Source organism: Oryctolagus cuniculus, chromosome 13 (assembly GCF_051225735.1).
Source record: "Oryctolagus cuniculus isolate XC-2025 breed Fujian yellow rabbit chromosome 13, ASM5122573v1, whole genome shotgun sequence".
Lineage (NCBI taxonomy): Eukaryota > Metazoa > Chordata > Mammalia > Lagomorpha > Leporidae > Oryctolagus > Oryctolagus cuniculus.
Window position 1 is genome coordinate 32,707,502 of NC_142879.1, and position 26,883 is coordinate 32,734,384.

At 38.5% G+C, this 26,883-nt stretch overlaps 1 protein-coding gene and 1 pseudogene across 2 annotated transcripts in view; one reads left to right on the forward strand and one right to left on the reverse strand.

Moving 5' to 3' along the window:
* The window catches only part of TGFB2 (transforming growth factor beta 2), a 93,947-nt gene extending 69,091 nt beyond the window's left edge, over positions 1-24,856 (forward strand). Inside the window, exons 3-7 of one of the 2 annotated variants that reach the window (XM_008268050.5) lie at positions 8,309-8,441; positions 8,564-8,674; positions 10,203-10,380; positions 12,843-12,996; positions 20,204-24,856. In XM_008268050.5, coding sequence (XP_008266272.1) covers positions 8,309-8,441; positions 8,564-8,674; positions 10,203-10,380; positions 12,843-12,996; positions 20,204-20,362 — 735 coding nt within the window. In that variant the 3' untranslated portion in view covers positions 20,363-24,856. 2 annotated transcript variants of the gene reach the window in all.
* Positions 18,479-19,422, reverse strand: LOC103350971 (ribulose-phosphate 3-epimerase-like; annotated as a pseudogene).
* Positions 24,857-26,883: the final 2,027 nt, after the last annotated feature.

The following is a 26,883-nucleotide window of genomic DNA, read 5'->3' on the forward strand; positions in this document are numbered from 1 at the left end:
CTAAAGTCCTGGGCCAAATGATAAGGTTCAAAATTAACAGAGATACAAGAGTGCTTCAAACACTTTGTGCGGAAATGGGATTAAAAGTCAAGTTTATTTTGGTACCAAAAATGAAATCCATGTATAGTTTTTCTCATAAAATTTATTTCTGTAATTTTTTTTTAATTAAAGATCTCATTTATATGTTTGAAAGTCAGAGTAAAAGAGAGAGAAGGAGAGACAAAGAGGTCTACCATTTGCTGACTCATTCTCCAGATAGCCACAATGCTGGGGCTGAGCCAGGCTGAATCTAGTAGCCTAGAACTCCAGCTGGGTCTCCCTTGTAGCTCTCAGGGGCCCAAGTACTGCGACATCTTCTGCTGCTTTCCCAGGCGCATCCAGCAACCAGCTGGATTAGAAGTGGAGCAGCCAGGACTCACCAGCACCACATGGGATGCTGGCTGCAAGGGGTGCATCTTAACCCACTGCACCACAATGTGTGCCCCACTGTGAACTATTTTAAGATCCTCATATATGTGATTTTCATGTACAGGTATGTTCAGAAAGTTAATCCTGTAATTACAGACTACAGCAGCGGTTCTGCATCATCCAGGAACATGTTAGAAATGCAAATTTGGGGGCCTCAACCCTACTCTGTGAAATCAGAAATTCTGGGGAAGGGGATCCGCTATCTAGAAGTCCCCAGTAGTTTGTGATGCAGGCTAAAGCTAGCAACCACCAGGCTAGGAAGACGAGCCTTCCATTTCCCTCCCTCTCTCCCTTTCTTTTTCTTTATTCTACCTCATTCCAAAAAGGATTTGAAGTGGAAAATCAGCCTTAACAATAGTCTGTGTATGTGAACAAAGGTTTCATTTTACAAAGAAACGACTATGGTTCTACGGTGTGATGTGACTGCCGCCAGAAGTAAAACATCTGCATTAAAAGTTGTGACCAGAACAAGGGGGAGCGATAGTTACTCCTCTTTCCACACTTGGCATATTCTGTATATTCTCAGTGTTCTGTTTGACCACATCAGGCATCAGTCAAAGAACTGACTTGAAGAGATTCATCGCAATAGAGGTTGTCCAGCATGGTGAGGCACCTTGGAAGGAAGCAGTTGGGCCAAGCCACTTATTGTGACGGAGGCCTGAAGTGGGAAAGAAAGCATTTTTCATTTTGTTCCAGAAAGCCACAGCATTGGAAAGCCTTCCTCTCTAGTATTAAGACAGCAAGATATTAGTCTAGGCTCTTCCTATGGGGCTTTGAATTGTACTTAAGTCCTTCAGGCCTCTTTTTCTTTAGCTATAGATTATACATGGTAAGGGCCATGATGTCTGTGCCACAGGGTTTTTTTTTGTGTGTGTGTGTGTGTGTATGTGTGTGTGTGAAGACTAGGAAACATTTGAAACTGTTTAGGTATTTGGAAAACTATAGAGATTGTACAAATATAAGGCAGTGGTACTATTCGTTGAGACTAGTTGGTGGAAATTGTGAACCCAAGAAAAAGAAGAATCCCAGCAATACCAATTGTCTGAAAGTGGGATGAGCTTTTTCATAGAGTGATGAGTTCATTGTTTTGAGCGGTTTTTAGACAAAGAGATGCTAGAGAATGCATTCATTTGGGTTGGAGCAGATGGCCTCTAAGTTCCTTTCCAATGCTAGTATTTCACCATACTAAAGTTAGTATCTTGGAGTCAAGCAGAGCAGAGAGAATCATGCTCATAGCTAGCAGAGTGAATGTTTCAATCAGCATCTGTTAATCGCTTCATGTAAGTCACTCCAAACACTTGAAATGTTTAAACACATGTAAACATTAAATACATATTTAAAACATTAAGTGCATTTAAAAACAAGATGAGTTAGCACTATTTAACCTAGTGTCAGTTTTACTCTATAGCCCTACTGTTAAATTCCCTTTCCCCTCTCTTAGGAGTCTGATTGCATTGACCCCTTGAGTTTCTTCTTGTCTAAATATGGAGAGTAACATTGAATTCCCAATGCTTTCTTACAACCTTCTGTGGTGTCTCATAGGAGTGTAAGAGATGTTACACTTGGTGCTTAAGCCAAATCCTGACTTGAGTTACAACATTATTTCTTTAAGACTAAGGTTTTTCCCAGGCTATAGTTTTGCATCTAGATCTCTACTTTTTTTTTTTTTTTTTTTCCCTACGAACTGTTGGTAAAATGAGTGACTTGTGCCTCTACCATCCACACCCTAGCTGGCTGCTTTCCAGCGGCAGAATAGTGAATGAATCCTTTTGTGTAGGGGTTTAGCAATTCAGTAAAGAGCTTAGAGCCTTGCCAGAGGTGACATGTGGATATTTTACACATATTATATATAAGGTGTATGTATTAGTAAGACAATGAAAGTTGCATCCAGATATCTCTGTAAGTGGTAGCTAAGTCAGAGACAACTAAATCTCGTTTTCAATATATTGGAGGTCCTCCTTTCTGCAATGGTCAGGAATGGTTATTGCATTTTTTTTGACATAAACCACATCCGCATGTGATGATGTCTAGTTTTTGTTTTCCTTGAAATACAGAGAGAAGTTGAAGGATGATTGCTGAAAATGAGTGCAGAATTCTTCCAGATTTCTATCGTATTATTTCTTTTTTTGTTGTTGTTTGTTTTTTTTTGTTTGTTTGTTTGTTTGTTTGTTTTTTGACAGGCAGAGTGGACAGTGAGAGAGAGAGAGACAGAGAGAAAGGTCTTCCTTTTGCTGTTGGTTCACCCGCCAATGGCCAGCGCACCACGCTGATCCGAAGCCAGGAGCCAGGTGCTTCTCCTGGTCTCCCATGGGGTGCAGGGCCCAAGCACTTGGGCCATCCTCCACTGCACTCCCTGGCCACAGCAGAGAGCTGGCCTGGAAGAGGGGCAACCGGGACAGAATCCGGCGCCCTGACCAGGACTAGAACCGGGTGTGCCGGCGCCACAAGGCGGAGGATTAGCCTATTGAGCCGCGGCGCCGGCCATATTATTTCTTTTTATTATTTCTTTAGTCTGACTCTCTCACACCTAAATTAAAAATATGTGTGTGTATATATATATATGTGTATATATATACAGATATGTATATATAAACAAGATCATCTTTTAGCCATTCCTTAATTATGCAACTCCATGACATTATGTTCACAATTTTGTGCAGTTCTCACAAATATCCATTTCCAGAAATTTGATTTATCAATCCAAACAGAAACTCAGTGCCAACTAAATAATAATTTCCCATTATCCTTTACCCCAGCCCATACGAATCTGCATGCTACTATCTGTCTCAGTGAATTTGCCTAGAACTCCATATTCTCATGTTTATTTCCCACATAAGGTAGCTCATGTAAGTGAAGGCATACAATGCTTGTCTTTTTGTGTCTGATTTATTCACTTGGCATGTTATCATCAAGATTCATCCATGTTGCAGTATATGTCAGAATTTCATTCCTTTTATGGCTGAATAATATTCTGCTGTATGCTTAAGCTGCCTTTTGTTTTTCCATTTATCTATTGATGGGCACTTGTTTTTTCCCACTTTTTGCCTTGGGAATAGCACTGCTATTAACATTGTTATACTCTGTTTGAGTCCCTGCTTTCAGTTCTTTTGAGTATATATCCAAGAATAGAATCACTGGTTCATATGGTAATTCTACATTTTTTTTCTATTAAGGAACTCTTTTCAAAAAATCCATATTTTTTTGGAAGCAACTTGTCTTTATAAAGACTTTCTAAAGTATCCAACTTGATTTTTGCACAGAAACAGCTCTTGTTATTTATGGCCCTATATTTTATCATTTCTAAACATTTAATTAAGTTGCATAATTCCAATAAGCCCAAGTGTCATAAGAAGATTTAGAAACATATACAATTGATATTTCTTAAGCATGCAGCTCTCAAGACCAGAAGTACTTGGAGAGATTTTCCAGCCGTGAGCCCTAGTGTGCTGTGGACAGCCAGCCAATACAGATTTCTGAACACAGAATGAATGGAGGATACTGGTTAATCAGTCAGTTAAGTGGAGGCCAGTTCGAAGAACTTCAGTAGAAGCTAAATTATCTTTGTTTAAAACATATAAAGAAATTTAGAAGCAAATGACTGATGGAAGTAGAAAGCAATAGCTGCATATCCATGACTGCTAACATCCATAGCAATTGAAGAAAGGAAAACAGCAAACACTTTTTAAAAAGAATGAAGATTGACTGATCTGGTCACTTTTTGTATAAACTCTGGAACTTAAGAAAGTACTAATGACAAGTTGATTTCCCATGCTGCCTTCTGTTACTTTAATTGGTTTGGTGTGAAATGGGAGATAAGCATGAGAATAGGGGGGTTATATCTATTTTAAGAAGACATCTTTTGGGGGCCTGTGCTGTGGCGTAGCAGGTAAAGCCACTGCCTGCAGTGCCGACATCCCACATGGACGCCAGTTCAAGTCCCGGCTGCTCCACTTTCAATCCAGCTCTCTGGTGTGGCCTGGGAAAGCAGTAGAAGATGGCCCAAGTCCTTGGGCTCCTGCACCCATGCGGGAGACTCAGAAGAAGCTCCTGGCTCCTGGCTTTGCATCGGCACAGCTCCAGTCATTGTGGCCAACTGGGGAGTGAACTAGCGAGCGCAAGAACTCTCTCTCTGCCTCTCCTCTCCGTGTAATCCTGACTTTCAAATAAATAAATAAATCTTTTAAAAAAAGAAGACACTTTTCACATTAAGATTCTGTGTTGAAATATGATTAGAAGTTTTTCTAGACAGTTCTGAATTGAAATCAAGAAGCTGTAGGATGAATATTTTTATATAGCATCATTCATCCTTGCTAGAAACCCAAATGACTAAGGGTTTGGGAAATTGCTCCTCTAAGTATGGTCTGAAGAAACTGGGTTTATTTAACTTAGAGAGAGAAACCAAGCACATTGAGGGGGACTTAAATAGTAGTCTCCTAGAATATGAGGGATATTCGCTGTGTGATTGAAAGCAGCTGTTTCCACTAAGTACTGGATAAGAAGAATGGAGTTAAATTGCAACAAGTAGATTTAAGAACTCTTTGGACATAAGGTTTGAGACGACAAACCCACAAGACCAAAGTCACTTCTCCATTGCAGAACTATGTAACTAACTATCTTTTTTGAGCTGTTTAAATGTGGTCTGTCTTGAATCTTAAACTAGTAAACTAACAACAACAAAAAAGTAAATTAGAGGGGGAGGCAAGCATTTGGTGCAGCAGTTAAGATGATGCTTGTTACCCCCACATCCCTAATCGGAATTTCTGGGTTCAAATCCCACCTCCACTTCCAATCCAGAACCCTTCTTTTTTTTTTAAATATTTATTTATGTATTTATTTATTTAAAGACAGAGTTACAGAGAGGCAGAGGCAGAGAGAGAGAAAGAGAGAGAGAGAAGGAAAGTCTTTCATCCACTGGTTCATTCCCCAGATATCCGCAGTGGCCAGGACTGAGCTGATCTGAAGCCAGGAACCAGGAGCTTTTTCCCATTTGGGATGCCAGCATGGCAGGTGGCGGCTTAACCCACTATGCCACAGTGCCGGCCCCTCCAGCATCCTTCTAATGAATGCCTTGGAGTCAGCAGGCAACAGTTCACTCTTTCATCCATGGGGAAACCCAGATTGAGTTCCAGACTCTTGGCTTCAGCCTCACCAAGCGCATGCTGTTGCAGGCATTTGAGGAATGCACATGTGGATACAAGATCTTGATCGATCACTCTCTCACTCAAATAAATAAATTTTGATTTGTGATATCTAGATTTTTCACTCATGTGAGAATATGGGGTTGTCCATTGTCTAAGCCTACCAGTGCTCTGTGGTTAAGGAGACCCATATCACTAAATCTAATGAGACTTAAAGGGAAAAAATTCAGAGTCTTTTTGCTTCTCTTTGGTCTCTTTTTAAAGCAAGATATTCTAGATTTGCTCCTTTTCTATGAGGCAATGAATTCCTACAGATTTACTAGTGAGCATTTTTTATGTCTATTTGGCCAAGATGGTCATGGTTTTTTAAAAATAGTCTGTCTTCAGTGACACTGAATATATATGTAGATGTATGTATATGTTATACATGTCACTGATATTTAATATATGATAAATATCATATATAATTCATTCAATAATAGAAGCTATATTTTGTTCTAGGTAGTGCCCATAAGTGTTAGCTATTTGAAGATGAATACTATATACATGGTGCCAATAAGGAGTACAGCAAATATGCAAAGCATTATGTAATAATACACTATTATAGGAGATCAGTTAGGGGAAGAATTTAAAGACAGAAAAATGAGTTCTGGGTATGTTATTAATTTATAGCCAATGAGGCAGATGGAAATGCCTGAAAACTTCTCAACCATTTTTTTTTTATCATTGTTATCCTATATTAGGTTAATTATACCATTTATTCTGAATTGGATAAGTGGTGTCTTATTTGCCCAACTGGGAGTATTTTCAAGGCAAGGTTTGATTCCCAGAGGATTGCCTGCTGTTAAGCTGCAGTTTTAAAGTTATAGCTTAATGTGAGCATTAACTGTGCCTACATTCCGCCATGTTTTATTTCGTCTTATACCAACATTTACTATAATCTTATTTAAAATCTTTTTCCTCTATCATTGAATATTTTCTGCCATCTGGAAAGGGATACAGATGAATTATGATCCCACTTTGACTCCCACAACTTTTTTTGCCCTTCAGAAATCCAGCGCTGAAATGGGAAAATGACACTGTATTGTTTTGAATCCTCTCTTCACAGGTGTTCACTGTGAAATATCAGGAAAGTTCCTTAACCTCTCCGAGATTCTGTTTTCTTAATCTACCCTATAGGAATATTTCTCAGAATAAATTAAAGAACATAATGTGTGCCAAGCCCAGAGTGCCCAGCCTTCACACAATGTTTAGTTGCTTCCTGTATTTTACAGAGAATGTCTCCTGCCTATGATACAATCATAATTACCTCTAGATTCTCGTTATTTAGTGGAGCTTTTATTGGGCCATAGGGGCAGATCTGTAGACCAAGGTTTGTCTACAATTCATGAGGGCACCCAAAAATCCAGTTAAATGAATTTCTTTCTTTTTGTATACTGGTCAATCCAGAAAATGGTCTACTATTATCCCAAACATTCCAGGAAGCATTTTGTTGCCAAATTTTCTGAAACATATCATGTACATATGTGAAAGAAGAGTGCATTTTAAAATCAATGGGAAGATTTTGCAATTTCATTTTGTAAAACTTAAAGAGGAGTTAATAAATCTTCAAGGTAATCAAGTAGTCATTTGATAGTCATCAACTCAATTGAATGCTATGCTTTGAAATAATATCAAATTGAAGACATGATTGCTGAACTGGAGAATCTTATGAACTTGTCTGAGCAACCAAATTCATGCATATGAAGTGTCCACAGAACAGTTAGACTGAATATCAGGAGAGGTATCCTAAAACGACAGTGCTCAAGCCCCTAGGAACTGAGGAATGCCAGGATACCCTGTTTAGATAGGGATTTACTGAAGCTCAAGAGACTTAGGACCAGGTTTGGTTCATAAAGCATTTTTGTTTCAAGATAGGATTGTTAAAAACCACTTAAAATGTTCACTTCCTATAGGAACCTAAGAACATACTGCAGTTTCTGTTTACATATTTGAAATAAATGCATCTACTAAAGTCTCAAGTGTTGAGACTGACTTGCTTGCAGACTCTCATCTACAATCTGTGCCAGAATACTGCTGCCCAAATTCATTCTTAGCCTGCAGGATGTGGAATATCTTTATAAATCATAACAGGTCGTGTTGAGAGTAAAAATCCCAGCTAGAGACTAACCTCAAAAACTAAGGCATGACACACATTTTAATGGCAGTGGATTTAGGAACCGAGGTTAGGACCTTTTTCTATTAGCAGGAGATTTATAATTCTAGGCCTTTGGGGGTGAACTTGGGTCCTCTGAACTTTGCCTCTACCCTTTTCCTCTCTGCACCCCAGTTCCCCAAATTAAAGAAGTAGGGAAACAGAACAAGAAAACCATAAAATTAATAGCATAGAATTTATTGCTGAAATCTTGCAAAGCTTATGTCAGCAAAGTAAAATACTTACTGTCACTTTCTTTTAGACACTTGGCTTTATGGTTCCTTTCACCTTTATCATAACATGCAGCTGATTTAGTAGCTCAGTTTTTCATGGCAATGGCCTGATGCTGTGTTTTTATGCATGTGGCCATGCCATTGAGATGACAATACATGGATATACAAGAGTGGAACTAAATTTAGATAATGAATTGGGATAACGTTAATGGTTTTGATTTAGTCTTACTGTCAGTGTGCCAATTGAGCTTTTTATCTTTCTCTTTACCCCATAGATTCTCAAATCCAAGGATTTAACATCTCCAACCCAGCGCTACATCGACAGCAAAGTCGTGAAAACAAGAGCAGAAGGCGAATGGCTCTCCTTCGATGTAACTGATGCTGTTCATGAATGGCTTCACCATAAAGGTCACAAACCATCCTCTTTTTTTCTCTCTAGAAGTTCGGTAGCCTTAGTTACTGTAAATTGATTGCAGATTTAAGGTTGTAGACACATGTACAAATAACCTCCTTGACTTAATGTTTTCCAGACAGGAATCTGGGATTCAAAATAAGTTTACATTGTCCCTGCTGCACCTTTGTACCTTCTAATAATTACATCATCCCGAATAAAAGTGAAGAACTAGAAGCAAGATTTGCAGGTAACTGAAACTTGGTCACATGAGAAGGGGGTGGTAAAGGTCTATGTTGATAACTTCATGGGGGTTAAAATCAGTTTGCACATGAAATGGGAGTGTTTGATGAAATCTGGGCTGTTTCATTCACCTGGGTATTTCATTCATATGGTTGGAGAAAGATAGGTAAAGATAGAAAGGATTGCAAAAAAAAGAGATTGTTTCCCAGTTTATGCTGCTCAGTGCTCAGTGATGACCTGTTCAATATTAACTCACTGACTCATTAACCCTCCAAACTACTAAATTGCCAGTTAAGCACTTTATTTTTATTTAAGAAAACCAACTTTCCATTTCTACTGATATTAAAGAAGATAACATGCATCTGAGAAAATCCATCGATAACTCCCCAAACCAAATTTCAGGAACTCACAACTGTATTCCACTGAAGAAAAGAGATCCTTCGTGCTACAGCTTCTATAACTAACCTTCCATACATGTTTCCTAGCTTTCAGTCGATATTTCCAATTGTTTCCTTATCAGACTTTAGTAATTGTCTGTAAATACATAACAAGGTTTTGCTTTTCCACATGCTCATCTTTATGTGAGTTACTCAAAAACTGGGAAAAATAAGGCCATGCCTAGGATTTGAGCCACTTCACATATTGGATAGTGAGTCATTGGGTACTAAGAGGTCAGAGGGAAAGCTGTACTCACGTGCTGGTGCCCCATTAGTCTATACTGCCAGGTGAGGGAGCTGATTTCCCTTCCCTGCCAACATCACCCAAGACTTGCATTCACGTTTAGAAGGCTACAGTGGCCCTTGCTTGTGGAAAAATACTCCCAGAGGTCTAGAGATTTATTTCAGTGTCTAACCTAGTCATGATTCTCCAGAGTGCAGAGATTAAATGCTTTAACTGGCAGTCTCTTGAGCATGCTTTGGGGAGCTCAAGTTTCTAAATCTCAGATGGAATCAGCAAAGTGTTGAGGATGCCATAAAATAAATGAAAAAGCCCTTTCTTCACAGCTTCCCAAAATAGCATTCGCTAAGGGTGACTTCTGTTTCGCTTGAACTTAATTCACTGCAATTTAGCTAAGCCTTGGTTTATGTTCATTAGCAAAGTCTTTTGAGTGTAGTGGTCTCAGGAAGAATGTGAACCAGTGGGTGACAAGGCACAGTCTGTGGCTGTGTGTGCAGTTGTCAAGGGTTTGAACACAGCCTACACTGAGGACTGACTAAAATAAATGGCCTAGATTGCCCTTGGTCCATAGGTCAAAGCCTTCTTCTGTAGTGACTTTCAAAACCAACAGCCCTGCCTTTGACACTGAGCTGCTTTCAGACAGGAGCCCCTTTTAGAAGTGTCACCTGTGATAGTCTTGTTGCACCATATCTGTTTCCATGGGGAATGACTATAGCCAGCTGATGTTGCCATGGTGGTTATCACTTCTATTTGTGATAACATACAAATAATATATATATATATATATATATATAATAGTTGACTATATTTGATGAAGGTAAAGCTAAATGTTTATTACCCAAATGCATTTTTTCAAGGTATTGATGGCACCTCTACATATACCAGTGGTGATCAGAAAACTATAAAGTCCACTAGGAAAAAAAACAGTGGAAAGACCCCACATCTCCTGCTAATGTTATTGCCCTCCTACAGACTTGAGTCACAACAGTCCAACCGGCGGAAGAAGCGTGCATTGGATGCAGCCTATTGCTTTAGGTAAAAGAAATAAAAATCAAACCAAGTAATTGCATCTGTTAACTCTTCCATTGCCTTTTCTCCTCCTACATATTGACCTGAACTGAACTCACTGTTTAAGGCCAAGTATCATCCATTACAGTTCCTGTATCTCCAAACATCATTCTTCACAGAGGCTTGAAGTGGTTATTTCTGTGTTGTTTTCATCAGCTCTCTAGCTATGCATGAAGTGCAAAGGTAGAAAACTAGCCCTGAAATGTTTTCCCTAAATTCCTCTGAAGTGCGTTGTTGCTAATGAAGAAAATGAGCTCTCTTATCCCCAAGGCACCTATAAGTTCAACTGAGATGTGCGGTTGTGCCTCTGTAGTTAGGAAAGACCCACCACCCGTGTGAAGCCTTCACCCTTCCTGCACAGTGCCTGCGGCCGTGCCTCTTTCACAGGAACAGTAGTCAATGGAAGAGCACTATTTTTCATACCATATCTACAGAATATGAGAGAAGTGAGGGAATAAGGCAAGAGTTTATTTCTCATTCCCACAGGAATTTATGGAGTGACTGTGTGACTGTTCTATGGCTTCTTATTAAATATAGTAGAAATTGTCTCTTTATCTGGGGAGTTACAGACTATGCAGGGTCCTCACTGTTGAAGTTCCACGTGTATCAGAAGCCATGAGTAAAGTGACATTTTTGGTTATGGAGCCAGTTGCACTCAGCAAGACTCCATGTTTCTTGACTTCTGATTTCTTCCCAGATCCAAGAACGTGTGTTGAAATAAGGAATTTATTCTTTTCCAGTAAAACACTTCAATTAATTTTTTACTTTTTATTGCGTATATCAACATTTTACAGAAAAAAAGATAAAGAACTCTTCAGTGTTAAATTGCAATTGCATGAATTCTGGTTCTTTTCAATAGGGAGAACTATGGTTTTTACTATAAATATATATATGTATAATCAGAAAACATAATAATTTATGTCCTAATGAAAATTTTGAGTCTCATTTAAAGTTTTTTTGCATACAAATTTACCTATTTCAAATATTATTTGATGGTTATATAGGAGTTTACGATAGAGATAGTAATACACAAAATTATCCATTTCTCAGTTCATAGGCTTAAAAGAAAAAAATGCATGCATGTAATTGCTATAACCATCTTTGTACAAGCAGCTTTTTGTTTTCTTTTAAGTATTTTCCTAGGCATATTCTGCTCAAAGTGAATCAGTATGTCAGAATCAAGGACTAGTATTTGATATTGTGGTTAAGATGCTCACATTCCCTATCAGAGAGGCTGGATTCAATCCCAGATCTAGCTCCTGACTCCAGCTTCCTCCTAACGTGTGCTCTGGGAATACCACTGGGAGGCAGCAGTGATGCCTCACATTAATTGAATTTCTGCCACCTATTTGGAAGACCTGGACTGAGTTGCCAGCTCCTAGTTTCTAGCCCAGCCAGTTATGGGCATTTGGGAAATGACCCAGCAGATGGGAGCTCTGTCTCGTTCTCTCTAAAATAAATTAAAAAAAAAAAACTTTAAAAAATCCATTATAGAAGCTGGCGCCGCGACTCACTAGGCTAATCCTCCGCCTTGCGGCGCTGGCACACTGGGTTCTAATCCCGGTCGGGGCGCGGGATTCTGTCCCGGTTGTCCCTCTTCCAGGCCAGCTCTCTGCTGTGGCCAGGGAGTGCAGTGGAGGATGGCCCAAGTCCTTGGGCCCTGCACCCCATGGGAGACCAGGAGAAGCACCTGGCTCCTGCCATCAGATCAGCGCAGTGTGCCAGCCGCAGCGTGCCGGCCGTGGCGGCCATTGGAGGGTGAACCAACAGCAAAGGAAGACCTTTCTCTCTGTCTCTCTCTCTCACTGTCCACTCTGCCTGTCAAAAAAAAAAAAAAAAAAATCCATTATAGAGCTCTTGCTATTGTCTTCTCAATTTTCTTTAAATTGTTCTTTATAAGGATACATGCAAATTCATTTTAGGCTTACATAATGACATGAACTAGATTAAAGTTGTTGCAACTTGCATTTCAATATAAATCCAAATTTCATTATAAGAATTTTTATCTTTATCTTCTCATTTGTAATCTAAGGGATCTATCTATTGAAAAATAGCTGTTCCCAATCATTCATTTCCTGTTTGAAAGAGGCTGGATGGCAAAACTGCCAAGTATTGGTTGGAAAGGGCGTGGAACCTCCAGGCTACTTCTTTACTTAAGTCTGGTCATTTGAGAGTTAAGGTTTTCTAGGTCAAAGACAAGGGAGTCAGGATGTAGAACTCCTAAGGGAAAGTAGTCCAGCAAATCACAATACCACATCATGAAAGTCACTTGAGATTACAATATAACCATTAAAACTTGGCCCATGTTAATTTCCCATTAAATGTTTTTCAAGTAAATGAATGAGTTGTTTTTTTTGGTTTGGGGTGAGGCACAGGCCGGCGGTGTTGGAAATCAGTTTTAATATCTCCATTGCTCTTTCTTTTAACAGAAATGTGCAGGATAATTGCTGCCTGCGTCCACTCTACATTGATTTCAAGAGGGATCTTGGGTGGAAATGGATACATGAACCTAAAGGGTATAATGCCAACTTCTGTGCTGGGGCATGCCCGTATTTATGGAGTTCAGACACTCAGCACAGTAGGGTAAGTGCTTGTCCAACTCATCTCTTTTGTACTTGGGGTACCAATGTAAATCTGCTGATAATATTTCTAAATGAATTGTAGTTAACCTGATGCCCTTTTCAATTTCACAAACTTATGGGTATTAGATAAATCCTTCTATTTCTTAAAAAGTGTTTTTCTGTTTATTTTTATCTACTTGAAAAGCAGAATGACAGAGAGATTGAGAGAATGAGAGAGAGAGAGAGAGAAAGAGAGAGATCTTCTGTCCACAGGTTCACTCCCCAAATGCCCACAACAGCCAGAGGGTGGGTCAGATCAAAGGCAGGAGCCTGGAACTCCGTCCACATATCTGCTGCCTCTCTGGATGCATTTGCATGATGCTGGATCAGAAACAGATTACCCGGGATTCAAATCAGCTCTCTAATATGAGATGCAAGCATCCCAAACAGTGGCTTAACCTGCTGCACCACAGCATCTGCTCCACAAATCCTTTGAAGAAGAAGAATATAGGCAGTAGATTAAATCAAAAAGTAATACTAATCAGTTTCAAACTGGTCTCACTTTCCTAATTGGATTAGGACCAACTATAAGAAAGTTTTTTTGAATTGTATGTTTGCTTTATATTCTTACCAGCTATAAGCCTAAATAGGTAGTCAAAAACAGTTTCGAATCCATCTATCACATAGTGTCACATACAGCTAAGGTGAGAAGGGAAGGGATCTAGTTTTCCATCAACAGAAGGATTGATTAATCATTTCCATCAAGGACTGTCATATTGGAATGAACATTGGGTTCTCAGTAGATGCTTTGGCATAGAGATTTGCTTGTGTATGACAATTAGAAAGTCATTTAACCTACTTTAACCTCAATTTCTTATTAGTAAAAAGAAATGTCTTTACATTAAAAATAATCTTTAAAATAATAATGCCAAATTCAAGAGTGGATGTGAAATATGAAAAGATGATACATGTGAAAATGATTTGAAAATCAATTTCCTCTGGACTGAGCTGCTGGCTTCAGCCTGGTCTATCCTTGGCCACTGCAGGCATTTGGCAGTGAACCAGAAAACAGGAACTTTCTCTCTCTCTTTCCCCCAAATAAATAAATAATTTTTAGATATTTCCCAAGGTAAATGAGAATCTGAATATTTTGTCAAGTTTCTTCACTGAAGAGAAAGGGATAATTCAGAAGGCAGGTCCTAAAATGCTACAGGTTCCCAGTCCAGATTAGTGAAGACTTTCTGTGCAATAATATTTGTCTGTATATTCCTTCTTTGTGGCTCATAATGTAGGATTTTAGAGACAGGAAGGACATCATATGTTACCCTATACAAACCACTGATTTTTCTAAAGAAATTGGGTTCTAGATCAGGTCCATGGCTTGCTCAAGAACAAAAAAAAATTAATAACAAACCAAGACTTGCAATGCAGAATTTCTTGGTTTATCATCAGACTTCCATTGGCTCTGTCTTACTAAATTTAATCCCTGAAATGTCGCTCCATGTTGGGGTTTCTATTCTGCTCTTTATGCCTCTGTAAATCTCCCTATTAAACAGGCATTAGAAAAATCGCCTTCACTGCAGGGTAGGAGAATGAATCAGCTGCCAAGAAGACTGCAGAATGCATTCAGCTGAATGCAAGAGTTTGGGGGTTATCAATTATTTTAGACAATCTGTATGACAAAAACTCCTCTTTAGTTCCTATGAAAAATCATGTGTTGGTGGAATAAGAAGTTTATTTATAAATGCCTGCATATGAGGGGATTGAAATTGACAAATATGGCTACCCATTTTTCAGCTGTTTTCCCAACTCCCCTGTAGGCTTTGGCACTCCAGGGTGACCACGTGCTTGGCCATGTGAGGGAAGCTTGCTCATGCCTGTCCCTTTGTCTGAGCTCTGGCCAGGCTGCCTCATCTGGGCTGCAACAGCAGTAGCTGTAATGTGGGCAAGGCCCCCTTGCCAAGTAGAAACATAATTCTCCTCCCTGATACACAGAGGGAGTGTGTGAAGGCTGAGACCATGCTTGTTTTTCAAGGAGAGAGGAAGAATAACTGTCATGGTCACAAATATGTGGTTTGGACAGTTACCCAAGAAGCCAGAGGTAGCTTAATAAAGTAGTCAGTGTTGCTGTGCTGAACAGATCTTCTGTCTTAGGCTGAAAAAATTGCAGTGAATCTCGAGGAAAAGGTCACTTGCTATTTGACTAACACATTAATGGCATCCTTGGAAATGTCCCTGTATCATCAGTGGGGAACCTACATGCTTCCATTAGTGAAAATCGCACACCTCTTTGACATAGAATGGGGTTAGAGGTACCATGTATTCTCTATTCAGTTATACAACTACTATCCACTCCTTCCACTCTGCCACCACCATTTACCATATGGAAGGTAAATGGAGGGTTGCTTGTTATTATTGTTTTGAGCAAAATTTAAGAAAGTGAATAATTAAGACTATACATTGCTTTTATTAAGGGCCATTGGTGGGGTATAGCGGGTAAAGCTACCGCCTGCCGTGCCAGCATCCTATATGGGTGCTGGTTCGAGTCCCGGCTGCTCCGCTTCAATCCAGCTCTCTGCTATGGCCTGGGAAAGCAATAGAAAATGGCCCAAGTGGTAGGGCCCCTGCACCTATGTGGGAGACCCAGAAGAAGCTCCTGGCTCCTGACTTTGGATTGGCTGAGTTCCATCATTGTGGCCATCTGGGGAGTGAACCAGTGAATGGAAGACCTTTCTCTGTCTCTACCTCTGCTTCTGCCTCTTTGTAACTCTGCCTTTCAAATAAATAAATAAAGTTTTTTTAAAATTAGACTATACGTTGCTTAAAAAAAACAAAGGATTTATTTATTTATTTGAAAGGCAGAGTTACAGAGAGAGAAAGGCAGAGGCAGAGAGAGAGAGAAATCTATCCACAATGGCCAGGGCTGGACTAGGCTGAAGCCAGAGCCAGGAGCTTCATCCAGGTCTCCCATGTGGATGCAGGGGCCCAAGCACTTGGGCCATCTTCCACTGCCTTCCCAGGCACACTAGCAGGGAGCTGAGTGGGAAGTGGAGCAACTAGAACCCGAACCCGTACCCGTATTGAATGCTGATGCTGCAGGCAGCGGCTTAGCCTGCTGTGCCATAGTGCTGGCCCCAACTATACATTGCTTTTATGTCATTTTTAGCCTGGCTGTACTTATCAATCAATGGTAAATTAAAAGGCTTTTATTTATTTATATTTTTACTGAGAATTTAGGTGAAATTAAATTGACCTGAGAAGACATTTTTCATAGAAATATTTTATATTTTATATAGGTATCTTTTTCTATGCCCAATGATAGACTAAATATCTAATGAGAGCTTTAATGAAACCTTTTCTACTTCTTTTTGTTTTTGCTTATAGTTTTACTATGCATTTATTTTTAAAGAAAAGGAAAAAACAAGCCAAGTACAAGTTATCTAGGCAAATAAGCTCAAGTCTTTGTCACATCTGACATAATCTTTATGTAAATTTTTAATTAAAGCTATTTCTGTATGCCTTGTGCTGTTGACTTGATGAGCTGCCATGTATTTGTGGCATAAACCTTTCATAAACCACAATTCAAAGTATTAAGCAAATTTTTACCTCTTAATATAGGGACAAAACCTGAGCAACCACTGTTCTATGCGTGTTAATATTCTTATTTTTAAAACCATATTTCTTAAAACTCATACTGACCTCAAGAAGAATGATGCTGATTTTGTTGTTTCCTGTCATATTTATTATACAGCAAAAGGATTTACAAGAATTAAATAGCTTAATAGTATCTGTGTAAAACAGTTATATTTAGTTTATGGATTATATTTAGTTTATGGATTAATTCCTTACCATGTCATCTCTTTGCCTGTAATACATCTAATACAAATATATATATATGTATATATGTATATATGTATATATATATATATATATATATATATATCCTTGGGGATAAAGATCCATAGTTCTAGAATATTCTCAGCCATCTGATTCTGTTACACAACAATATTAGGTTGGAAATAAGACAATTTATATTTTAAATGCTTATTTTGTCTAACCTGCCTCCCAAGGACTCCACTGTAAAGATTAAATACTAGAAATGCTGTGTCTTAATAGATTATTTCCATGATATAAGCCTACTACTGAACTTTATTTTCCATAATTTAAAAAAGGAGACAAAAATACATGTGCTGCCTCTTACAGGTGTGATATATAAATTTAATGTTATTATTTTGGAAATATTATATAACCTGTCAAACAAACATAGACTGCTGGCCACTTTTTATTGAGCTTCCTCAAATTTTCAGAAACAGTAGTGGAAACTTTATATACATGTTACTTGTTGTAATGGTCAACACAACCCTGCACTGTTGTTATAATTACATAAAACAAATAAATGAGTTAATTGAAGGGCAAAAAAGGATGGCTGAGAGCCGGCGCCGTGGCTCAATAGGCTAATCCTCCACCTTGCGGCGCCGGCACACCGGGTTCTAGTCCCGGTTGGGGCGCCGGATTCTGTCCCGGTTGCCCCTCTTCCAGGCCAGCTCTCTGCTATGGCCAGGGAGTGCAGTGGAGGATGGTCCAGGTGCTTGGGCCCTGCACCCCATGGGAGACCAGGAAAAGCACCTGGCTCCTGGCTCCTGCCAGGATCAGCGCGGTGCGCCGGCTGCAGCGGCGGCCATTGGAGGGTGAACCAACGGCAAAGGAAGACCTTTCTCTCTCTGTCTCTCTCTCTCACTGTCCACTCTGCCTGTCAAAAAAAAAAAAAAAAAAAAAAAAAAAAAAAAAAGGATGGCTGATTTGCTAAGGACAGATAGCCAGAAAGGGACAGAGGTAGGACTCAACCAATAGTATTTCCAAATAGAAGCTTTACTTTTTCTTTCTGCTCAGAGCTACCACGATTGCATTATTTAAATGTCCTTAAGAACAGTGGATGAAATTAAGACAATTCAGAGTGTGACTCACTGAATAAACTGCTCTGACAAAGAATTAACATCTTGATGGAAATCTGTATGAGATTTTAGAATTCCTAGGTTTCATATATGGTTTTGATAGATTTTATGAGTCAAGTATGAGGTGAAAAGTGAAAAATAAATGTTTCAATGCAAGAATGTGGTATGCTATCCCAACCAAGCTTATATTTTTAAGTTCCATTGTACTCATATTGTCAAACATATAAACAAATCACAAATGACATGAAATAAGAAAGTTATAAAGATTTCGTTTGCTTTTGGAAAATAGCTGAGAAAAAGCAGAAAGTTATTTTTAGAAATAAAATTTTTTTCATAGTAGCTAATATATCCATCTTAGGCATATAGAAACATTTCTATTTGTAAACATAATACAGCCATAATTTTACTTTATAAAAATCAAGTATCCCAGTAAAAACAGGGTATTCCACCACACTTAATTTTTTAAATTAAAAAATTATACTTTAAGCTAATTATACTTTAAACTAAAATTATAATTATACACACCAATTTCTAACCTCCTGTAACATTGAACAACAGGTTTAATCATGATTAAATGAGTGCTCAGCAAAGCAGCACTGCCTCAATTGTGATATGGTTTGGAGTCAATTTTCCTGTTGTCTAAGAAAAACAATTCCATGAGCAGAGATTTTGGGATCCTTGTGGTTTCATCAATCAAAAGAATGTTTCTGAGCAGCTTCTGAAGAAACATTCCATGACAGATTGATCACAGATCTGGGGCCTTCAGTGCTCATAATGGCACTGCCAGGCACAATCATGCTAGTTCCTGCCTCACACACTATGGACATTGTTAAGATCTACTCCACCATCGACCTCTATATCCAAATGAGGGAACTGAGTCCTCAACCAGTGAATCTTTGGTATCATATCTTCCATGAATTTCTGTCCTTCAAACACAGGTTCCACTGTCATAAACAAGACCGTATATATTTGATTAGCCCATGGTGCCAATTACTCAACTGTACTCCGTGGTTTGATGGCAAGGCCTACCTTCATCCCATTCCCTGGGTTCTCAGTAGCCTGGAGATGAAAGGTATACTGATTGGCTCCTGCTACAACCATTGTCTTTACCTACCATTCTGGCCTGGAGAACCATCAGGTGCATGTCAAAGAAAGAAAGGGTCCTGGGCTAGCTGTTTTGGGGGCCCTTCTATCACAGGATGACCAACGATGATGCTGGGAACAAAATCTTCATCTGTTACTTCCAGGTGCAGGTGATTGGCCCCAGAGTCTAGCATTCAGAGGCTATCGACCCCTAAGTTGGCCAGGTCACTATTGAGGATGGATGGGCCAATCTTGCAGTCTAACACCATGGTGCTGAATCCTAAGTCAACATTTTGTTCTCATCCATTCATTTCTTTTTTTTCATTTTTTTTTATTTTTAACTTTTATTTAATGAATATAAATTTCCAAAGTACAGCTTATATGGATTACAATGGCTCCCCCCCCATAACGTCCCTCCCACCCGCAACCCTTCCCTTTCCCACTCCCTCTCCCCTTCCATTCACATCAAGATTCATTTTCGATTCTCTTTATATACAGAAGATCAGTTTAGCATACATTAAGTAAAGATTTCAACAGTTTGCTCCCACACAGGAAAAATTGGGAAAATCTGTTGATGGACGATTTTATGCAATCTAATTTTGGTAGAATCAGTTGTGGAAAATGTATGAGAAAGGGGTTCTGGGGTTGGGCATTGTGGCACAGCAGGTGAAGTTGCATTTTGGGGCACTCACATTCCATGTTGGAATGCCTGGAATCCAGTCCTGCCTGGGCTTCCAATCTAGCTCCCAGCAAATGTGCACCCTTGGGAGGCAGCAAATGGTGTACTTGGGTCCCTGTCATCTACATGGTAGGCCCAAGTGGAATTCCTGGCTCCTGGTTTTAGCCTGGCCCTGCCCCAACTGTTGTGGGTATTTTCATTTAGGTAGTAAACCAGCAGGTGGAAAATGAATCTCTTCTCTCCACCCCGACCCCACCTCACTTCAAATAGATAAACTTTAAAAAGAAAAAGACAAAAATATTCTGTAGGAAAAAGGTAACTTTTGTGATTGCTATGAACATGTACCAATCTATCCGTAACTAAGAGTAAAGGAAAGTATAAACGCCAAATAGTTTATATTGCCAACACAGTGCTGTACTGGTGGAATAACAATATGAAATGGTTGTTTAAAAAATTAATTGCCTTTATGTTTTTGTCTTTCCCTGTGCTGTCATTCCTCTCCTGTGTCCTTTCAGGTCCTCAGCTTATATAACACCATAAATCCAGAAGCATCCGCTTCTCCTTGCTGTGTGTCCCAGGATTTAGAACCCCTAACAATTCTCTACTATATTGGCAAAACACCCAAGATTGAACAGCTTTCTAATATGATCGTAAAGTCCTGCAAATGCAGCTAAAATTCTTGGAAAAGTGGCAAGACGAAAATCATGATGATGATGATGATGATGACGACAACGGCTATGACAATAATGATGTTTGTAACAAGAAAACATAAGAGCCTTAGTTCATCAGTGTTAAAAATTTTTGAAAAAGCGGTACTAATTCAAACACTTTGGAAGTTTGTGTTCTGTTTGTTAAAAGTGCCATCTGAAACAAAGAAAGTTGAAGGCCTTATTCTACATTTCACGTACTTTGTAAGTGAGAGAGACAAGAAGCAAAATCTTTTTTTTAAGAAAAAATAAACACTGGAAGAATTTGTTAGTGTTAATTATGTGAAAGAAAAAAAAAAAAAAACAGGAAAATCCCATTAAGTGGAGTTGCTGTACGTACCGTTCCTATCCCATGCCTCACTTGATTTTTCTGTATTGCTATGCAATAGGCACCCTTCCCATTCTTACTCTTAGAGTTAACAGTGAGTTATTTATTGTGTGTTACTATATAATGAAGATTTCATTGCCCTTGGAAAATAAAACAGGTGTATAAAGTGGAGACCAAATACTTTGCCAGAAACTCATGGATGGCTTAAGGAACTTGAACTTAAACGAGCCAGAAAAAAAAAAAAAAAAAAGAGGTCATATTAATGGGATGAAAACTCAAGTGAGTTATTACATGTATGGCTGAGCAAGTCTACGTTAAGATAAAGACCCTGAAAACACATGCAATGTACCAACTGCCCGAGGAAGCTTCTTATAAGGTTAAATCACTAAAAAAGCCTGCTAATAAAGGAAACTTTCAATCAGGATAAATCTGTAGGATTTCTTTTCTTTTTAATTGTAAATGGTTCTTTGTTGGTTTAGTAAACCAGTGAAATGTTGAAATGTTTTGCCATGATGTACTGGTCAAGCTTCAGACCTTAAAGTATTGCTGTGTAGCTATGCTATAGGTTTTTTCTTTTATCCATTTTTTTGGGGGGGATATATGTAACCATACCTGTATTATTAAAATAGATGGGTATAGAAGCCAGCATAATTGAAAACACATCTGCAGATCTCTTTTGCAAACTATTAAATCAAAATGTAAAATACTTTCTGTGTAATGTGTAAATTTTTACCATACTTTTTATATTCTGTAATAATGTCAACTATGATTTGGATTGGACTTAAATTTGGGCTCTTTTTAATGATCACTCACAATTGTATGTTTCCTTTAGCTGGCCAGTACTTTTGAGTAAAGCCCCTATATTTTTACTTGCACTACAAAGACATTTCTTTTACTGTTTGCTCTACTTGTGCTTTGTGTATTGTCCATTATTATGACATATGCTACCTGGGTCGGGTCTACTCATTTTTTTTTCCTTTTACAGAGGACAGATTTGAGTTCAATGGACTTTCTTTACCTTCTGAGCATTATTACTAATCAAATCAGGCATTAAAAGCATCTTTATTAGGAAAATGGGGAATTTTATAGATGCAAAAATAATTAAGGAAAAATGTAGTAAATTTAGCAAGGATTTAAGGATCTCACTGAAACTCAGAATCTTGGTGACAGAGTTAAAAAAGATTTCTCTAATTTGGTTACTCATCATTTTCATAGATTTCTGTTGTTTTTAAAAAACGAACAACTTACTGGAAACATATTTTCCTCTAACCGGGTTTTAGCGTTCAGGGGGAAATTGAAAGATCTTTTAGTTGATTTTTTTTTTTTCAAAGAAGGGGAAAAAGCCCAGGTCAGCATACGTCATTTTATTTATTTCACTGAAATTAAGATTTTTACAGATGTTCTTTGAAGGTTGAAAAGGCACAGGCTAAATTCTCCCAGGATCAAAAGATTCTTTCTTTCCTTGGAATGAGAGTTATCTGTATCTGAGGCTAGAATTTACCTTGCTTTTTATAAACAATTCACCACATCATTGCAGAGGAGATATCCCTGTATCATGGTTTTGTATGATCTGTTTATCATTTGCCACTTAACTTAGCTTGAAGATCAAAACTGATAGGTCAAACAAGGGAATATTTGCAGCTCCACCTACAGGGCAGCATAGCGAGGTATGAATTCGAAGCAAAGTCATATGGTATGGTATACTTTTTTGGAATTTCCTGGCCATTAATTAAAATGCAGAATTGGATTTGCAAGTTTGGAAACTGGAAAAGTAATAGATGGAATGCCGTAATATTAAACAACCCTTGTGACAGATGTAACCCAATCCAAGATTTGAGTGTGTGTTGATTTTTTTTTTCTCTTCACTTTTCTGTTAATTCTGTGTACATCACTTTTATTTCTGCAGGTATTTTCCTCTCAGATAGGATGACATTTTGTTTTGTATTATTTTGTCTTTCCTTAAGAATGCACTGATAATATTTTAAATGCTCTATTTTAAGATCTCTTGAATCTTTTTTTTTTGTTTGTTTGTTTTTTAAATTGGGGGGGGGGTTCTGTAAGGTCTTTATTTCCCATAAGTAAACATTGCCTTGGGATGGGTTGGGGGAGGTGGGAGGGAATAAGGGATGTGTTAGTTTGGGGGTGGGGCAGTCAGTTTTTCTGTGTTAAGCAGTACAATTTTATGGTTGGCATGGTTTAAAAAATGGAATATAAGAATAGCTGTTTTGTATTTTGATGACCAATTATGCTGTATTTTAACACAATGTATGTCTGTTTTTGTGGTGCTCTAGTGGTAAATAAATTATTTCAATTATATGTGGATGTGTTTTTCCTCTCATGGTACCATCATTGAGACCAGAAAATACCTGAGATGCTGGAGAAATCGGCCCACCTTTCAGATCGCCCTTGTGGCTTATTTTTGCCCGCAGGGATATTCACTCCAGAAATGTCAGGCTTTATAGCCCAAGACTCAGAGCATAGCTATCCTAGACTGAAGAAAGCCCAATGCAGTCTTTTTATTCTCTTGTTGATTGCTGTTTGGTAATTGTTTGAGATTTCATTTCTATCCAGCTTGACTGTCTATTAGAAAAAAAATGCAGAGAGATATTTGCACCACACTTTGGCTTTCTGGTTCTGCATCCTGCCAACCCCAGGGCCAAAAGAACTGGTCTAGACAGTATCCCCTGTAGCCCTATAACTTGGATAGTTATTGAGCCAGCCAGATATAACAAGAGCCGCGTGCTCTTTGGGGTTGGTTGGTTGGGAGCAGCTACTTGTCTCTCAGTTTTACCCGCACCGCTGTACCAAAAGAAAGGAAAAAAAAAAACACAAAAACCTGTATTTCCTCAAATTTCTTTGGCTGTTACCTATAAGACCAGACTTCTCAAGTGAGTTGCCAGTCTTTTAATAAATTGAACTAATTATAATAATAATAATAATAAAAAGTAGTTTTGACTCAGCCTGGTTGTCTTGCTTTAGATAATGAATGAACTAGTTTGTGTCTGTTGTATTGTATGAATATCAATTCAGTGTTAACAGTAAGGTAGAAAGTTCTGTTTGAGCTTTAATATTCAACCTATAGACAGAGCAAGTGTTCTACTGTAAAATACTCAGTTCATGCTTCCATGTAGAGTTGTCAGTAGTGGGTCATATCTAGTTAATTAGTGTGACGAGGAGGGAAATAGGATCATGGTGATGAAAGAGACACCCAACAGCTTTATCAGCTTTGAAAAATGTGTCAGCTCCTCTGGGCCTCTGTTTCTGTGTCTTGAACATGAGAATACCTGCTTTACAAAATATTTCCTACTTGATTCTGTGCCTGTGCTGTTGAACAAATGAACATAACAAAATTACTTTGCTGGTATTTGATCTGTAGTTGTTAATCAGTGAATGGTAGTCTGAACAATATTCCTGAGGGTGTTCCGCTATTGGTTTCCTGGCAGTCCTACTGTGCATTTTTTTATTTCCAGACCATAACCTGAGTCTATATCCATACTCTCCCTCTTGTTACTAAATGTGTGAAACCTCCAGATCCTTATCTCATAAACTGACCAATTGATCAAGCCGCCAGTAATTCTTGAGACTGTTTTATATATTTTATATATTAACCTTTTGGTTATATGACTGGCCAAAAATTGTTTAAAAGGGGAAATGTTTGTCTTAAGTTTTACTTAAGTCTCCCAACTAAAATTCAAAGTAAAAGAGACAATGTGGCTGGTTGAATGACCTGCTTCCTCATGTGATGATGGTAACTGTAGTATATTGGACTCTTACAAATAGTCTGTTAACTTTTTTAGCTCACATTTAACCCTATAAGCTAGATGTTTTTAGCTGAGTTTGACAGGAAAGCAGCTAGTTCAGTTGGTTAAATTCCTGTCCAAAGCCACTGTTTGTAAGTGGAGGCTCTGGAACTTCATTTTCTGATACACTTTCACATGAGGTTATGCAATTAGAATATGGCTAATCTGAATTGAGAGATATACTAGGTGTGTAAAATATGCAACATATTTTGAAGACAGTGACAAAGAGAATGTAAAATGTATCATGTCTCATGAATAATTTTTATTGATTATATGTCTAAATGATACTATTTTGAATATGTGGGATTAAATAAAGTACATTATTAAAATCAATTTCACTTGTTTCTCTTCACTTATTTAGTTTGGTTCCTAGGAAATTTAAAATTATACACATTGATCACATTTGTGCCCTGTATTTCTATTTTAAAATTCTGGAGTAGAATTTGGAAGCAGCTCTGTTTAGAAATAGTGACTAAGCTATTCCCATAAGCTATATTACCAGCCATTTGGTAATTAGCATATTATTGAACTGTGAGATTTTACCCTACAAAACTGCTTTTTCTATAGATCAAAATTTGTTGAATATGGGCAGAGCTATAGGGTTCAGCCTAACAATTGGTACTGATTGTATTTTGTTAATGAAAATGCAAATATTGGGGAAGTCGTTTGGCCTAGGAATTAGGATACATCTTGGGATGTTGCATCTCATATTAGAGTGCCTGAGTTTGAGTTCTGGCTCTGCTGGTGCATACCCAGGGAGGCAGGAGATTATACCCCAAGTGCTTGGTTCTCTGCCACCTGTAGGGGAGACCTGGATTGAGTTCCTGGCTCTAATCTTTAGCCTGGCACAGCCTTGACTGTCGCCAGCATTTGAGGACTGAGCCAGCAGATAGAAGTACACTCTCTAATTCTTTCTCTCTTTCTCTGTCTCTTTCTCTGCCTCTCAAATAGGTTTTGAAAAAGATCATGCGAATATTATATAAGCCCCAACAGCAAAGCCCTTGATAAATTCATGGTTACCCTGAAGGAATGCATGAAGTTGGACAGCACAACCTACTCCAAGGCAAATTGGGCTATTACAGCTGACATTTTCAGCCTGCAGAAGTCTTCATTAATATACTTGTGATAACCTTTTTTATTGTACTTAAGGGGAAAAAAGGCCAGGCATTGTTTGTGTTTCAGGCAACGATCTTGAACCAACTTTGCTCTTTCTATTTAGAAATAAACTACTGTACACTTCTTGGTAACAGGCCTTGGGAGGATGGATCCAGGTTTTTTTTAAGGTTTATTTAGTTATTTATTTATTTGGAAAGAATTCCATAGAGGGAGAGAGGGAGACACAGAGAGAGAGAATGATTCTTCCATCCACTGGTTAACTCTCCAAATGACCACAATGGCCAGTGCTGGCCAGTACAAGCCAGGAACCTCATCCAGGTCTCCCATGTGGGTAGCGGGGCCCCAAGCACTTGGGCCATCTTCTGCTGCTTTCCCAGGCACCTTATCAGGGAGCTGGATGAGCAGTGGAGCAGCTGGAAGCAGGCTGTGGCTTTACCTGCTACATCATAATAACAGCCCTGGATCCAGGTTTTATGTTCCTGAAATTTATATAAGGAAGGAAGAATTCTTAAAAAAAAAAAAAAGAATTAAAATTTTACTTGCAAGATTCAAGTCAGAGGCTTAGAAGAGGCCCATACAAATAAGAAGCTGGGGCATGTAAGCATCAAGAGCTACGTAGTAAGCCTAGCTCTAAGCTTTATCTAGCAAATGCTTTTGTTTCTATCAGACTATTATTACCTTTTAGCTCTAGCAAAAACTAGATCCTATCTATTTTTTTCTGATCTACAAAGTTGACTTGTTTTTCTACTTCTCCCCTTCTCTCTGCAATCACATCCTATATGCTGAACAAAGCAAAATAATGCTCACTGGGGTTAATATTTGGCACAGCATTTAAGACATCACTTGGGGCATCCACATCCTATACTGGAGTTCCCAGGTGCAAGTCCTGGCTCTGCTCCAGATTCTAGCTTCTTACTAATGCAAGCCCTAGGAGCCAAAGGGTGATGTCTCAAGTATTTGAGTTACTACCACCCATATGGGAGACCTGGATTGAGTTCCAGGCTCCTGTCCTAGACCTTGCTTAGCCCTGACTTCTGTAGGCATTTGGGGAGTGAATCAGAGGATGAGAGATCATTCTGTCATTTTGTCTGTCTTTTAAAGAAAATAAATTTAAAAATGTCTAAAGACCTTGGTTTTGTGAATATTCTGGATCAGAGGTAACAGAAGAAATGTTAATTAATTAATTTTAGAGGAGGTAGAGAATGAGAGAGAAAGAAAACTCCCATCTGCTGGTTCAATCCCTG